Source organism: Struthio camelus, chromosome 2 (genome assembly GCF_040807025.1).
Source record: "Struthio camelus isolate bStrCam1 chromosome 2, bStrCam1.hap1, whole genome shotgun sequence".
Classification (NCBI taxonomy): domain Eukaryota; kingdom Metazoa; phylum Chordata; class Aves; order Struthioniformes; family Struthionidae; genus Struthio; species Struthio camelus.
This window is the reverse complement of record NC_090943.1, coordinates 75,469,573-75,483,533: the sequence shown is the minus strand read 5'-3', so window position 1 is coordinate 75,483,533 and position 13,961 is coordinate 75,469,573. Positions and strand designations below refer to the sequence as shown.

The following is a 13,961-nucleotide window of genomic DNA, read 5'->3' as shown; positions in this document are numbered from 1 at the left end:
CAGCTAGAAATGCCTAACTTCTTTAAAATCATTTCTCTCTCATAGTCCCATTTTTCATTAATATTTTCTCATTCATCTATTACTAAGAGGCAAAAATGATAGTGAACAAATAATAATAAAAAATCTCTGGTTATAGTTTGAGGGTTTCTAACTGCCCTGTTAAATTTTTCAGTTTGTGTGTGTGTGTGTCGTTTGCCTAGTTCTGTGACATATTTTGGCTTGTACTTTCTTGTGCTGATGATTCCAGGGCAGCAAAAAAAACAGTGAGTATTCACCAAAGATATTAAATAGTGCTTGCATTAAGATGTATTTTCTTTTAAATTGTATAGCAAGGAATAATGGAGAAAATGGCATTTCTCTAGTCAAAGTACAAGCAAATGAAGATCACTGGGTCTGGGTTCAAGCTAACGCTCAGCTTCTGTATCGAAGTAGTTGTTCAGAGTATGTCCTTGCCCAACAGCAAATGTTGAAGTAAGTACGTTTTCCCATACTGAAAACAATTCCATATTTCATGAAATATCAAATGTATTCTTTATGTTTGGAATCTTTAAAAGGACTACAGTGGTCTAAGACAAGAACTGTGTGAGAAGAGCTTGGTTTACTTAATACATGGAAAAAATTAATAGAAAATTTTTGACATCTCCTGCATACGTTTTTGTCTTGGATCATGTGAAATGGCTGTTACAATCCTAAACAATATGTTTTCTTTCTACTTTCTTTTTTTTTTCTGAAGTTAAACATACATATATTTTAAAATCGAGTATTTCAAAACCAACATGCTTGATTACTAGAATGTTTTGATTTTCTTGCACAAAAACTTATTTGGGGGTTTTGTTCCACTTTGCAGCTGAAGCTATTTGCTGATTTAGTGTCCGGGCCTTTCTGTTTTTTAACATTTGATAATGTTAAGCTCTTTTTTATTTTTCTGGATGACAGCTGAACTCATGTTTTTAGTTGCAGATGTTATAAAATACCTTTCAATATAATCGAAACAGGGATGCTTATATTGTAGGTTATTGTAGGCTCTAGCCTTGGAGTGGAAACTATACCCACAGATTTGGATTCAAAGAGGACCTCTCCATCTGGTTTTCCCCTTTCCTCTCAAATAGGGTCTTCTTCCTCCCTGCTATGGGCTTCTCTCTTCTCTTCCTGTGGGCCTTGTGGAGGTATCTTTCAAGGGCCAGGAGATATACCTAGCCACCGTCTGGCTCTGTGGAAAGAATGTGACTGTTAACTGTATTCTTTTTCTTTTGGATGCCTCACAGGTACAAGAAATAGATTAAAAAAAAAAAAGTCTTTGAACTTCTAAATAGGTATCTTTTGCAGACAGCATATCTTTCAGAATCCATAGAACCTCCTGCCTAAAGGTGGTGGAACCCTTTATCTTTACTGTCGTGGTAGAAACATGTGAGGGAATGAACTTCTGTTAAGAAGTAACAGAAGTGGCTGTTTCTTGTATTCAAGTCTCTATTTCTAAATTGTTTTCTGTGTAAATAAACACCCTCTTTGATGCTTATTTAGTTACATTTTTACCCTCTGAGTAGTTAAAATTCTTCCCTTGTGTTTGATAGTCCTGTAGACTGAGGTGCTACAAGAGCTGGCCATGGAGATTTTATTCAGTTCTGTCCTCCTGATAGTCTGCTTAGCATTTGTTTCATCCTCAGTAATACTTCTTTGTTAAAATGTCTTCCTGGAAACATACGTTCTTTTTGACATTTTTCACTATATACTATTTCACTGCAAAATTCTTCATTTGGGATCTAAGCTTTTGCTGCTTTTTCATTTTGTCCAATCCTTTGTTTTCCAGTTAGACCATTTCCTGAGAAGCTAGTTCTGTGGTGAACTTGTATCATTTGATAGACTCAGGACTATCACACTTCAATAATATTTAGCAGAGGGTTAAAAATATTTACTAACTCATGGAGAAAAAGAAAGAAAATATTCTTGATGTACATTTCTTGATGTACATTTATTACAATGGGACATTCTCTCTTTATAACAGCATGGACTCCCTCTACTGGAAATTCTTGCACATTGAGTCCATACCGAAGGAAAACAGTCTCTGATCGTGAACTAAGAAAAAAGCCTCCTGAAACCTTCATTAATTGTTCAATTTTTCATGTGCAATTTCTTATTCTGATACTATTTCCTCCTTTCACAGGGAATGAGGCTTTGTAACATTGATCCTGCCTCATTAATCTCAGTTCCAAAAACTGCTGTAGGTAGCATAGAAATACTGAAGCAATATTCTTTGTCAAAACTCTTATTAAATTTTGACTACTTTGGCTATAGATAATGGAAAATGAATTCACTGATCATTTTAAAAATGAAAGACAATATGAATTAATTTAGACATGTAAGATAAACCCACCCCAAACATGAACATCTGTGACTATTCTGGACTTGTAATTGGGCATTTTCTCCCCTCTCAACTAACTCTGTATTTTCAAAATATAGGACCCCCATAGTTCTCACTCAAATCACTTACGTTTCCTAAGGATTCCTTGTTATTGAAATACATTTCATTGAAAACACTCTGCATTTTATCTTTAGATTTTTTTGCACAATAATATTATTTAGATATATTTTTAACAGAAAAATACAAGTGTAAGGTAGTTACCATACTGCACATAAAGCACTGTAATACATAAGGTATTTGTGAAATGTGCGCCCAAAATGAAAAAGATGCATGTTTTAATTTAAATGAAACAGTGCCACAAAAAGATAGTTGTGCAAACATTCATAGCTAAATGCAAGCACGCTCCTTTTTCTCTCTTGAATAAATATAAAGGTTATATGGACCAGTGTGAGAGTTTCAAATTAACTTAATGACAAAGTATCACTTGTAATGTATGTCAGACCACTCTATTTGTATCACAGAAGACATCCATTTAGAAACCTCTGATTGACTGGTTTTCTCTACTGTTATTGAAAGGGAAGAAGATAAGCAACTGAAGATACCAAGCAGTTTTGCCAGTTTGAAAGGAAACCTGGAAGGACTTTCTTATAACGGTGCCATTGAAAGTCTGGGCCAATTGAAGCATCTTAACTGGACAGCAGTAAAAAGTGAACAAGATAATGTAAAAGTGAAGTTTGAACCTAACACAAATGATGAGTGTTTTATGCAAGAGGAACCTCTCAGTTCTAATACATCAGTTTTAGGTGTTCAAAACAACTGCACTGTAAACAGCAGTTGGACTCTAAGAAACTCAAACTCTTGTTCTATAAATCAACGAATGAATACATGTTCAAACAGAAGAGTTGGATCAGTCTATAACAGAGACCAAAGTTTCTTAAATTTCGCATCAACTTGCCCTTCCTACTGGGGGAGTGCAGAAAGCTGTCAGTCTTATTCTGGTTTACAACAACGATCTATGGAGAACTGTCCTACAGATCATCTAAAATTACAGAGATCAGAGTCTTTCTGTGATGCAGTATTTCCATTGGATATGCCTATCAAAACAGAGTATGATTCTGATTCTGAAAACATTGCTGATAACTACTTGACATCAGAAAATAGAGCCTGGTTGGATGAGAATGGCACAGTGAGAAAGCAGCTGTTTAGCTATCCCAATATAGTGCACCTTAAAACAGAACCAGACCTCTATGAGCAAGTTTCACCTTGTCAGAAACAAAGGCACTGTGTTTATGCACCACATAATTGGCAATGCATTGTAACAAATCATCCCAACAACCTAAATCTGAACAGATCTTGCAAGGGCTTATGTAGCAAGGAGATGGCTCCATTTTGCCCTTCGAACTCTGCATGTTTGGAAAGCGTGCCTGACATATCACATACCGAATGCTACAATCAGTTCTATAGCCCCAATTCAGTGGAAGAGAAAGAGCAGAATAATGAGATTTTTAAAATGCAATGCGAATTCAAAAATACCTGCTTGGTTCAAGCAATCAAGCGTGAGCCCCTGGATTCTCCACCATTGTCCAATAACGGACAGAATGGAATACCTATGAGCTTCTCTGAAAATGCATTAGCAGGTCCTGTGCCTCATAAAACAACTGAATGTACATTTTTACAATAGATTTTATAACATTTGGAATATTTATAATGTTAATAGCAAGAAGTTGTAGATTCTCTTCCAGTTGGGTTAAATGAGTTACTAAAATTTAAAAGCCAGTAGAACAGTTTTACTTGTGTGTGTGCGTGTGTGTGTTATGTAAAAAATACAGATACACACCCACACCCACACCCACATACCCCCTACTACCCACACACCCTTAAACACTGCCATTCTTTTAGTGATCTTTGGAAAGAAAGAGATAAAACCCCAGATACAGAAAAATAATCACTAAACATTGCACAGGTGTACCTGCAAATTTGCCTTTATCATCCTTCTCTTGTCGACAGCAAATCTGAATTTCTTTACAAGGTCTAGCTATTTCCATTTCTTGCCTTTGTTCTGATTTTTGGGTTTTTTTTGTTTTTTCCGAGCTCTGTACAAAGAAAAATGTTTACGGTCTTCTATATGGACAGGAGTTTCCTTAGGAGCCTTTGCATTTCTATTTGTAACTACTCCAATAAGAAGCATCAGCTACTCCTTTATCTCAAGATTAGTCACAACAGGCAAGGGTTTCCCAAACACAACTCCTTAATTTAAAAGGTTAGCATTAATTTAAAATCAAGTAATTTTCATAAAATGAATTGGAAGTTATTTCAGGTACTGAAATTCTTCCCTAGTTTCCCTGACAATAGTAATGTTTTAGTACACATATTTTTCAATTTTAAAGCTATTGGCCTTTCATGTTGCTGTTGGAAAGACCAAACAATCGGGTGGTATCCACTTTTATAAATGATTTACAAAGTTCTGTTAAATGTACATGAAAAGAAAATATTTCCCCAATTATTTTTCTTGCTTTTACTTCTAACATTAACAAAGGAAATGCACTTTTAAATTTGATGGTATCTCTTTGAGTGATAGCAGCCTGTTAGTTAACCACCATCACCTGAAATCAAAAGTCCCACACTAAAATTAGATATTTTTAAAAGCATCCCACTTTCAGTCCCAAAAGAAAATGTTAACTTCATTGTGAGCCAACTGGATGTAACCATGTTGGTGCTTTTGAATACAGATCCATGTTTTCCTTTGTACCTAGATAGCAATATATTTCCACTAAGAACTACCCCTCCAAGACTTTTTTTTAAACTCCTGCACTAACTTTTGTTTTAAAATTGCACTATTTGAACTTTACATCACCTTCACATATATAAAAAACACATTTTAAAAAAGCTTAGCTGTATACGTGCTTTTTAAAAGAAGGTGTTTAGTGAATGTTTTCATTTTCAAAATATTATAAATAATTGTAATGTCTTCATTTTTGTATCTACTACCCACTGAGAGCATGGCTTTACACATCAGCAGACTGGCTTAAACTTCTTCTTAATGCTATAGATATATGGGATAAGCATAGCTTTCAGTCAGGGGAGCAGTTATGTGGTAGCAGAAGGAGTGGCACCCAGGAGGCTGCTGTTCTCCAAGACTATCTCTCTTTGATAGAAGTTACTGCCTGTGCATTAGAGTTGGCAGAAATATATACATTCTCTGCATGTCAGTTAAGTGTTTATGAACAACAGTTTAATCTGAAATACTGCACTTTACACTGAAATGGTTGAGATAACTTACACATGTACCTTTTGATGACTGTCCTGCAGAAGGCAGAAATTCCCTGCAGAAAGGCAAGAGCGGACAGCAAGGGTAATAATGTCTTACCATAGCTCAGATCTGCCCTAGTTCATCTGACCATACCTACCCCTGAGAAAGTGTTTCTGTCTGAGGTAAATCTACTCCCTGTTGGCTACATGCTGCCTCTTACTTGAGACAGCCCTGATATTCTTGTCCTAATACTCTTACCAGTAGCTATAACATAACATTAGACCCCTTTCAGAGATGAGACTGTGATAGTGAAATACACACTGCAAGTTGGTCTATCAGTGTTCATGTTACATAAATTTAAGCTCAATCACACAAATAGTTCTGGGCAAGCAAATTGGATACTACAATAGGCTAAGACTATCATAAATCAGTGGGGCTGCACAATGTTTGTGTTGTTGATCTGTTATCTACAAAAATAAGAGCAGTAGTTCTTTTTAGACTCTCACAGACTAGCTCTTTTAGGCCAAAGTTCAACATTCAGCAATAGCAGTGCTTATTTCTCTGTGCCATACCCTCCACTGTGACAGCATAGGAGCTTGCAGAGTTGTGTTGTGAACTGTGTTATGTTCTCCAATCCAGCTGCTATGCAGCTACACACATGTACTACCCTCGCAGAGGTTGGTAGTGTGGAGTAAGTGTAGCATGAGATAGATGGATGGGGTCAAGTGGAGGACATGCCAAAATGACTTCTAAAAAGCTGTTCATGTAATTACACTCTTTGACTCACTGTGACACCCCTCCCCCCCAATTAGAGTGCCTGGGCCTAGGTTTAGTGCTATGTACACCTTCTGTAGTTATTTACATGTAAATGTAATTTTACAGTAAAACACTACCATCTTCATCTGGAAAAGCTGATGCCATTTTGCACAAATATAAATGATCACACCAGGTGCAACTTAGTAGAGGACTGTGCCACTGAATTTCTCACCTGTGCATAAAAATACTTCCTGACATAACTACAGAAGGAGAACTATACCAGCAAGACTTCTCTCTCCAGTGCAGCAGTAGCTTAAACTAACAACAGAAGATCTTTAAAGATCTCTCCTATACAGAATAAAGGCTATTTTACTGACATAATGCCATCTACTCTAAGGCTTTTCCAGTATTTGTTAGTTGGGGTGATTTTTCTCATGCTCCCAACAAAACCAGTCATGTTTCACACATTTCAATCTGTAAGAGTAGATGAAGCTTCTGCACGAAAGGGAATCTAATCTGCTATACAAGATGTAACTTCCTTCTAGGAGGATGAATGAATGTATAACTTAGAACAAGATGTCATCTGCTGGCTACTCCCTGTGTAAATGTACTCAGGTTAGCTTCCTTATGTTTCTATAAAGTCAGAATCCAAGAAAAATACAAGGTAACTTATCTTATGCATGATATTTAAATTTGCTCCATTCATTTTGCTGCTAAGTTTTTATCCCAGGTCTCACATGAAAAAAAACGTGTTATTTATCAGTGGAATTCCTTCTAATCTAAGTTATCACACACATGCAGCAGTTGTCTAAGAAGTGGGTTTATGAAAAGATTGGCAGCTTATCCTCTTTTGGGCAATCACTAACCCCTGCTGCTGGTAAACAAAGATCAGTTTTTTATAAGTACTTGATATATTGTACCACTTGGAAAGAAGAGAGAAAATGAAAGCAAAAAAGAATCTCTTGCTATCTGTTTTTAATATAGAGATATAATTCCTTCATTCTCACATTTTGCCTTGCACAGAATGTGCCCTGGATTGAGTCTGGACTGATATCTGACATTGTATTGTACTCTGTTAAATTGTCACTGATTTAATCTTATAAAATCTTTTTGTATGTAGACATTAATGAACCCATGAAAACTGATCAGTAAACAGCATGAAAGGCAGAGCAGTTGTTTTAAATTGTTACTTTTTCCTAGCGGATGTTGTTGCTTTGGTGTTATTTAAAAAACCTTCAAAACACTGAGAAGTAGGTTTTAAGATGTTTTCAGTCAGTGGTGGTTAGCTTTTATCCTTAATGAGCTGGTATTTGCATCCCCCAAGCACTGCCCTAAAGACTGTTTTAAGAACCTCCCAATGTATTTATTGTAACAAGAGTGAAAAAAAAAATCTTTCTGCAGAAGAAAAGGCTAGTCAAATGCTTGCCTGATAGGAACTTGGACTACTCAGGCTAAAGAAAATGCCTTTCTCTTTCCAGTGTGTGCCCAATACTTTGTAATACCTGACCGATGATAGCTTTCAAACTTTTTCAGCTGTGAACTCTCCAGAGGCTGAGACAGTATTAACTCCTTAATTTGGGGTTTGGGGTTGATTATTTTTTTGGTGTGGAAGGTGAACAGTTCTAAAAGCTCTGAAATGTGTCTCCCTTTTAAGAGTTACTTAATCCACAAACAGCAGAGACTAGTGCTGAAGCTTCTATTTAAGGCCTTGTCTTCTCTGAGAATTTGGCCTAATTTTAAGCTGTCAGTGGACAGCTGCTGAGTGCCATACAAGTGCCAGTCCAAATGAGGAACACCATTGTAAGCCATTATTTTTACCTGAGGACCTGTCCTGATCTGAGTGAGGGGTAAACTTGTGCACCACAAAGAGTAGATTTACCTGCTTCCTCTTAAGGTTTGCTGGGATGCAGTTATGCCAGTGGCTGAAACTAGGGCAGCTCTCCACTGTAGATAACACTATCAATAATATATTTGTACTTTAGACTCTTTGGCAAAATAGTTGGTATTGTTTTGAAATTCTGGAGCGTGGGTGGCGGTGTGCAACAGGTGGGCTGGTTTTGGTTGGTTCTCAGTTTGCAGTTTTAAATAGTGAAATGGGAGATCAAAGGACTGTCCCTAAATTCCTTGCAGGAAAGACTTACTTCCTACTACCCGATTGTAATATAGTAATGCAAAGTATATGTGTATATTTTAATTGCCCTTCATTAGAATACAGTGCTGCATTCTTAAAATCCTTAGAACTCAGTCTCCTCTGGATGGCATAGGGAGTCTGACATTTATGCAGATTCAGTAAGACCTTTGGTGCGGAACTTTGATGTGGTATTGGCAGGGCATATGCAGTTGATATTTCCAGTGCTTAAAATATTTAAGTGGAGGGCACCATGCTTAAGGCAAGGAATATTCTGTGGGATAAAATCTATTTCTGTTGTCTAGAAGGCTTTCTTAACTGCTTGTGTTGAAGCCATATTGGAACTTAAGTAAGACAACCTCAACCACTGTAGTTATTTCACAAAAGCCATGAATTTGTTTTAACAATGTATCATGTTTCAATTGAAATACTTAAAAGGTCTAATTTTCCCTGTCTATGAATACATACATTGCCCTAGGAAGAGGAGAAAAAAATAGTTTACTCATTTTCCTTCATCAGAGCATCATGTAACTAAAAAAACCCTAACTCAGAATGATGGAGGAATAGAACCTTTGGGGTATTTTTTCTTCTGCCTTTTTTTTCTGTTCTCCTTTTTTGTTTCTGTTCACTGCCTTGAACATTCAAAATGGAAAGAAAAGACTTTTCTGATTATATCAAGACAAAAAAATCTAAACCAGACTATAGAAAACTTCTCCCTAAAAGCCCTGAGGTTTCTTTCACCTTTTTAATCCTTGCAAAGTGCTATGTGAAATCACATCACAACTGACGCACACCCAAAAAGAAAAAGATTTTGCAAGGTAGCCAAGCTCAGGTTGTAGTCACAAGATTTTCATTTAGCTGAAGGAGACTCATGTAAGAGGGCTACAACTGGCTTATGTTTATGGTCACTATCATACTGATAACATTTCTTTGTACTTTGAGTACATATGGCATATGCACTTGTCCTTATAAATAAATTTCCCTATGATACTATCATAAACTCTCTCCCCCACCCTTCAAATGGTACCACATCTTTTCCTTCCATTTCTTGTTTCTTTCACTTCTCTTGTCCTTTTTTTCTCCATGAACTATGTTCTCCACATTGATTTCAGTGATGATGTTTTCTCAAGACTGATATTCTAAATTTTTTAGATTTAAGTTGCTTTTAGTCCTATAAAACTTTTCTCAAATACCTTTAAATCTGAAGTAAGTAAATATGACCAACAACTTTTCTTGTTATATAGAATGCACATTGATAAAATACAATATTATCAAATTACAAATATTATGCAATTGCAAATTATGTCAGGAAATAAACAGGGATGGATTCCAGTTTCTTTAAATTTAGTTTGAATTTAGGTATAAATTTAAATTTATTTTGAAATGTATATTTAATAGCACTGAACAAAATCATCAGTGATCTGCTGAAAACTATATTAAAAACACAAAGCACTACTTTTTTTTTTTATCATATGAAGATCAGTGCACTTGTCTGTGTTTTGGCAAAGGCTTAATTTGGGGGGAGGGTTTGGCGGAAAGTAAAAGAAGATTGTTAAGACAATTTTGGGCAAGGGGGGAAATCACCCTGAGAGATTTACTGCTGTCAAGGTGTATGCATTCTGTGACATTTATTCTCCACCCATTGCCAGTAATTCTGTAATCTAAAATCATGTCTTTATTTTCTCCTGTAAAATTGAAAGCATAGCTTTTCAGGCTGAAAAGAATTGCTTGAAGACAAGATTTGATATATTTGACACTAAGTTGTATTTCTCAGTCAGGTAGAAAACATCATTCTAGGAGCCATGAAGTGCTCCTGTTCCGTTCCTAGGGTTAGTCTTTGAAATGCTGAAAAAATCAGTGTCTGTATTAAGTATTCTGCTGCTGGTCATTTTTGCCAAATCCTCCAGCTGGTGTTCTAACCCTGCAGCCTGAATTTTCACATGATTTCCTGGGTGCAATAGGGCTCCACTGACAGCTGCATAACAGTAAAAACTTCAGGTTTCATATTTATATTGGTAGAATTATAGTATTCCAAAGACTAAGCAGGAGGAAAATATAAAAACCTGCTTGAATGTAATATAAAGATGTAATAAAGAACATCAGCTACTTAGCTATTCTAATCAATTTGTGTATTTTAATTAACTAAAAATCTACAGCAAAGTTCTGTTCTAGTTTCCCATCTTGCACAGAAGGGCATTACAGGAATTTTGCCACTTTTCCTCTTTTTAAGTCACACCTTGCTTTCTCCCTTCTTTATCCTATTATTCTCCCCTCTGCACCTCATTTTCTTTCTTTTTCATCATCCATGTGTTCCCTTCATTCATGTAAAACAGGAGATAAGGACATTTTTCAAGAGGCAACCTGCAACAATTTTTTTTAATCTTTCTATGGAAGTACTTGAAAATGGTAAAAGTTATCTCAGTTCTCAGTAAAAGTATTCAATCTCCTTTCTACTCTCATCATAAACAAGAAGATTCTTCCTCTGTATAGTCAATAACCTTTCCTCTTCTGAAAGGGTTCTTCCTCACACTTGTTCAAGCTCTAAGCAGCTTCTTAACATAACCAAAGAACACTTTCTTCCCTAAGGTTGGTTGTGTCTATCAAAAAGCTCTTCCTTTTTCTCCAACTTTTATACCTTTCTAATTTTATAGGACGGTATTTTTTGTCCTTCCTCTTTTCTGCTTTTTCACTCTATAGTTTTATTTTTATTTTAAAGTTTTGCCAGAAGAGCAATGTTATGCAAAAGTGCAATCCCCCACTTTCCCCATCCCTCTAGCAAGATGGAAATACTCAAAAAAGTCTTAGAGAAACTACAGCCGTGCTTTTAAAAAAAGGAAGAAAGTCACTTTGCTAGTGTAACATACTCTTTTGAAGAGACCGTACTGTCAAGAAACTCTTGAGTTACCAGCAGCAGTTTAGTTTTGCAAGGATGTACCGCTAAATTCTTTTGTGTTTAGACCTGGTGTCTTTTTTCAAAAATCTAGAAAACCGTTTTCTCTTTTGCTTCTCTCATTCTTTTTCTACATGTGCTTATTCTTTTGCTGTGCAACTGCACTGTTACTATATATATATTTTTAAAGGGTATGGAAGCATTATATAAAATGTACAGTGCAGTGTTTTCAGTGAGTCCATTTTAGGTTTTGAAATTAGAACAATTATGAAGTGTTTTAGTCTGACTTCATATGAAGGCCTCTGACTGTTACAGAAATGCACATTAAAAATATCAGTAAAAATAATATAGTTCATCTTGAAAAGGGGCATAATCTACTATAAAAATCTGCTAATAGTCCATCTATTGAAAGTGCCAGACCTGCTGCCCCCAGAGTAACACAGTAGAAGACAAGACCGTATCAAAAGCACATGGAGATCTACCAACATTTTTGGTGTAACTGTTTTTTTCATCAAAAGGGTATTGTACGATCCTAAATTTAAGGGCACATTTCCAAAGAGAACATAACTACATCAGCATTATTTGAAAAAGGAACAATTTGTGCATGTAACGCGTGCATTTATGTATGTAATTCAGGCAAGCATACTATTTTTAGAGCTAATTTATTTATGCAAGCAAATAGCAGGCACACAACATTTTACCTTAAATCACTACTTTGGGGAAGTGAATCAAACAATTCCTTAGAGGGCAAAACGAGTTAACCACAACTCTTTTCACGATGTGTATAACCTAACTCCTATCAACCATGCTGCTTTGTATACAATAATTATAATCGACTTCAAAATATATCAATAGCAGGCTAATTAAAACAGTCAGTAAAATGTGGTTTTTATATTTTGGAATTTTGTTAAAACAGGTGCACTTTTATGTTATTTTTTTGTACTGTTTCCTCTGTCTGCTTTTAGAAGGAACTTTCAAGTGTATTTACTAAATTATATTTTACATTTATTACTGGTCTGAAATGTAAAGCGAAAACATTTTAAAATAAATATTTGCATTTAAACTAAAACCGTGCAGGATTATTTTTTCCTCCGTCTTGTACAACGCCAGCCCCCAGTACAAAGACAGGAGGATGAGCTTACAGCCAGACACGCTCAAAGACGCAGGCCGTCCAGAGAGACGCGCGGCGAGGCGCCCCTCCCCCGCAAACGAAGGCGCGCCACTCAGCCCCAACGATCACCCCGGCAACGCGCCGGGAGGGGGGCCTTAAATCACCTCGCCGCAGCTGCTCCCGCCTCTGATTGGGCGGGGCATGGTAGCTTCCTTCTTATTGGCTATTGAGACAGGCCACTTTCACGTGCTGGGGGAGGATGGTGCTGCAAGCGCCTCGGTTTCAGCGTCTTAGCGGTCTGGTGTTGCGTTGTTGCTATTGGGCAGCGGAAGTGACGAAGGAGGCCCGGATGTGGCTACGTGCGCGGTCTGTGGGTTGTGGCTACGGTTGTCGTTGGGGACGCGGCGGGAGGTGTGTGTGCGGATCAGGCTGGGGCTGGTCGTCTGCTGAAGCCGGGGCTGGGGGGCAGCGGGTGAGAGTGGCTCCGAGGTGCCTCAGTTTCTTCAGCAATTCGCGGGGGAAGGTGCCAGCGCGGGGGTTTGCACGGCGGGTGGGCGGTGCTCTCTAGGGGCCAGTTTCTCTCGGGCGTCTCCGTGAAGCCTCCGTGAAGAGGCAAACACGAGGGGCTACGTTTACGGGAAGCTTGAAGTCATAAGGGTGTTCTAGTGGTGAGAGAGTTTGTTTTCTCTAGAAACGCGTTGAAAAAAAAATCAGCTTACTTTATGTAATTCATCCGAGTAACACTTCCTGCCTCTCCGCCCCGGAGTTGTTCGCCGAAAAGTAGTATGTAAACAAGAAGTGGACTCTTTTTTTTCCACCCCTGTGTGCCTTGAGCTAGTTTTGCGAGATGAACACTGTAAACGAAGAAGTTAAGCCAGCAGATGCTAAACCGGAATCTGAAAAATTATTTCATTATTGTGAAGTGAGTAAATTTCTTGATGTCTTTGCAGAATATAGGCTAAAATACAGGCTTGTGGTATTAAAGACTATGCTTGTAGAAATTTGTGTGGAACTGACTTGGCTGCAGTGCAGCAAACTTGTATGTTAGAGATGCTGTTAATGTGGAGAAGAACTTGGCCAGCCCCTGTAAGAGCTAGTTGTGTATGACGTGGTGAATTCATTTGTGACAGCTCAAGAATAAACTGCGGTATTATGGTCCTTACTTGCTAGCTTTCAAATCTGTTAGGTGTTTATTGCAATTTTAAAGGCTCTTGCCTCTTTAGAGGATGAAACTCTGAGTCATAATATGTTTTATGTCTTTTGTAAATCATATTCTGGTGGGCTTTGTCTGGTGTATTAAATATGTGGGATAGTAGATAGAGGGTGTATATTGCTACAGGTGTACCAATATACAGGTGTATATTGGTATTTTAGCTGAAGATAGTAAATATCTTTAGATCTGTATCTTCATGTATTAATCATTCTGACTGTATATGCATGTCTGTTATTCCTAGCAGAGCGCGTATG

The 13,961-nt window shown here is 37.2% G+C and overlaps 1 protein-coding gene across 7 annotated transcripts in view; it reads left to right on the top strand.

The window, feature by feature from the left end:
- Nucleotides 1-12,409, top strand: part of AHRR (aryl hydrocarbon receptor repressor) — a 94,958-nt gene extending 82,549 nt beyond the window's left edge. For all 7 annotated transcript variants that reach the window (XM_068936320.1, XM_068936321.1, XM_068936324.1 and 4 more), the window contains 2 exons: nt 330-471; nt 2,936-12,409. In XM_068936320.1, the coding sequence (XP_068792421.1) occupies nt 330-471; nt 2,936-4,040 (1,247 nt within the window). In that variant the 3' untranslated portion in view covers nt 4,041-12,409. The remainder of the gene's footprint in view (nt 1-329; nt 472-2,935) is intronic.
- Nucleotides 12,410-13,961: the final 1,552 nt, after the last annotated feature.